Below are 2313 nucleotides of genomic sequence, written 5' to 3' on the forward strand. Positions count from 1 at the left end.
CTGGTTCTCTTGGTCCGGTTCTGATCCATCAAAGCTTTTTCTTTTTTATTTCCTGAACTTTTGGTTTGATATTTGTGCCGTTTGTCCTCCAGAATGAACCTGATGTTCAACAGAAGTGCTGAGCTTTATGTCTGATCGGCTCAAAGCTGAGAGAAACTGACCACATTAAAGAATTTTACAAATTAGTATTAGAATGTAAAAAGCTAAACTAAAGCTGAAATTATCAGATTAATCGATTATTTAAATAATCGTTAACTAATTTAGTAATTGATTTATCGTTAATTGGAGTATAGAATCTCCAAAGCACCCCGTTCTGAGCGACCCACTCAGAGCAGTAATTATACGACAAAATATATAAATATTTTGCATATAAGATCAAACGTTTTTGTCTGTCAGTATTCTCTATCCAGAACTCCACAAGTAGAAATGTTTTAGTTGCAGAAATTCCTCTTTTGTTCTCATAAACTAACCCCTTCATGATCAATGAGGCTTGTACAACTTTAATGTTACGAAAAATAAAAGTTAAAGTGTTGCTTAAAAAAAACATAACAAAGTAAATGAACTTTGTTACGTTTTTACTTTAATTTACACCTCTGCAGGTCCTGCTGATGTAAAAACTAAAAATATATTGAGCATGTTTTCAGCTAGTGCTGCTTAATAATTCGCTAGATTATTAGTAATTGATTCGGGGATCAATAAAAAAAAATAAAATCTATAAAAAATGTGGTTTTCAAAACTGACAAATTTGATTAATTGATAAAATGGACTTCAAAGTGAGCCCTCGTTACTGTAGAGGCAACAACACATGAAATCGAACATCTACTGTCTCCACATGCTGATCCAGGAGAGTCCATAGCTAGATGCAATCAGCTGCTTTTCCTCAGTAAGCTTAAATCCAATCTTTCTGGATGATCTGATTGATCAGGTTACATGTGTTCTGGATTGGTTCTATTTAAATAAACTGAGTTGAGGTTAATTATGTCCCACAAACACCTGCTGTGTCTTCTATCTCTGATCTCACCATCTGCAGTTCCTCAAACTGTTTTCTGGATGTAGGAAGGTCTCTAAGAATACTTAAAACACTGCATCTGTGATGTGTGGTTGACTCTAACGCAGACCTGTGACCAGTTGTCTGTTTCCTGCCAGTGTGTTGACCTACCAGCCGTCTGTGCGCCTGCCCAACGTCCCCAGCCTGGAACAGACGTACCTGAGCTCGGCGCTCGCCGAGTACGCCTTTCCCATCCACTCGTCCACCCTGGCCTCCATCCCTACAGAGATGCAGAGTAAGTCCGTCAGACGTCTGCACCAGAAATCCCTCAGAACTTTCACTAATCACCCTCTTCTGGTTCTGACCCACAGGTCTGGATTTGTTTTCATTAATTCCAACAGAACCTCAGGTGAGCTCACTGTTTTTCTCATTCAGGTAGTTTTTACCAAACAAACATGGAGGCGATCTCCCGACGGTCGCAGTCGGCCGAGGGTGATATGAAACCACGGAAGGCGGGTTCTGAAGCGTTAGCCTGGATCAGAACCAGGTCGATCTTATAATGCAACAAGAAACCAGACCAGCTGACAATTTATTGAAATTAATAAACTGAAATATGACATTTATCAGCTGAATAATCATCCGTCTTCCATGGTACCTGCCCAGAACCTTTACCCGGTCTTGTATCAGTGTGGTGCTGGCAGGTTAATACAGCCTGGGTATTATGGGATGTCCTCTCTGGACCGCTGCCCTCAGGAAGCTCGGGGAGAACCGCCGGAACATGGCGTAGTTCATATGAGTATTTATTACACGTGTGAACTTAAGGCGGAAATCTGACGCCATACTTCAAAATGTTTTACTAATTTAAAGCTCTTTTTTTAAAACCTCTTCTGGATCCTTCATAACAACACAGATGATTCTGATCCTGGTTCTGATTCCCTGTCTGTTGGAGGAAACCTTTGATCCATTTGGACCGTTCTGAACGGATCTACCAGGAAGGTGGATCTGGCGTCTGTTTTCAAAACAGTTTTTCGCTTCTAATCCACAAACAGGATGAAGAAGCGCAAAATGTTTGGACCATTTTTACAGCTTCTTAGCTTATTAAGCTGCTCCAGTAAACCTGAACCACCAAGGAAATGTTGAGAACTTTATATTTGAGAACATTACTGAACACGTCACATGAGTTAGGATAATTGTGACCGTACGGAAAGCCAGAAGTGCCATAAATATATTTCTGTTTGTGGTGTTGCCAACTCAGCGACTTTGTCGCTATATTTAGCGACTTTTCAGACCCCTCCAGCGACTATTTTTCAAAAAAGCGACTAGCG

General features: G+C 40.4%; 1 protein-coding gene across 1 annotated transcript in view; it reads left to right on the forward strand.

Moving 5' to 3' along the window:
* Positions 1–2313, forward strand: part of LOC107088012 (E3 SUMO-protein ligase PIAS2-like) — a 30292-nt gene that overhangs the window by 23416 nt on the left and 4563 nt on the right. The window contains exons 11-12 of the mRNA XM_015379907.1: positions 1147–1283; positions 1360–1397. Coding sequence (XP_015235393.1) covers positions 1147–1283; positions 1360–1397 — 175 coding nt within the window. The remainder of the gene's footprint in view (positions 1–1146; positions 1284–1359; positions 1398–2313) is intronic.

Source organism: Cyprinodon variegatus, unplaced genomic scaffold (genome assembly GCF_000732505.1).
Source record: "Cyprinodon variegatus isolate N-32 unplaced genomic scaffold, C_variegatus-1.0 Scaffold203, whole genome shotgun sequence".
NCBI classification, from domain to species: domain Eukaryota; kingdom Metazoa; phylum Chordata; class Actinopteri; order Cyprinodontiformes; family Cyprinodontidae; genus Cyprinodon; species Cyprinodon variegatus.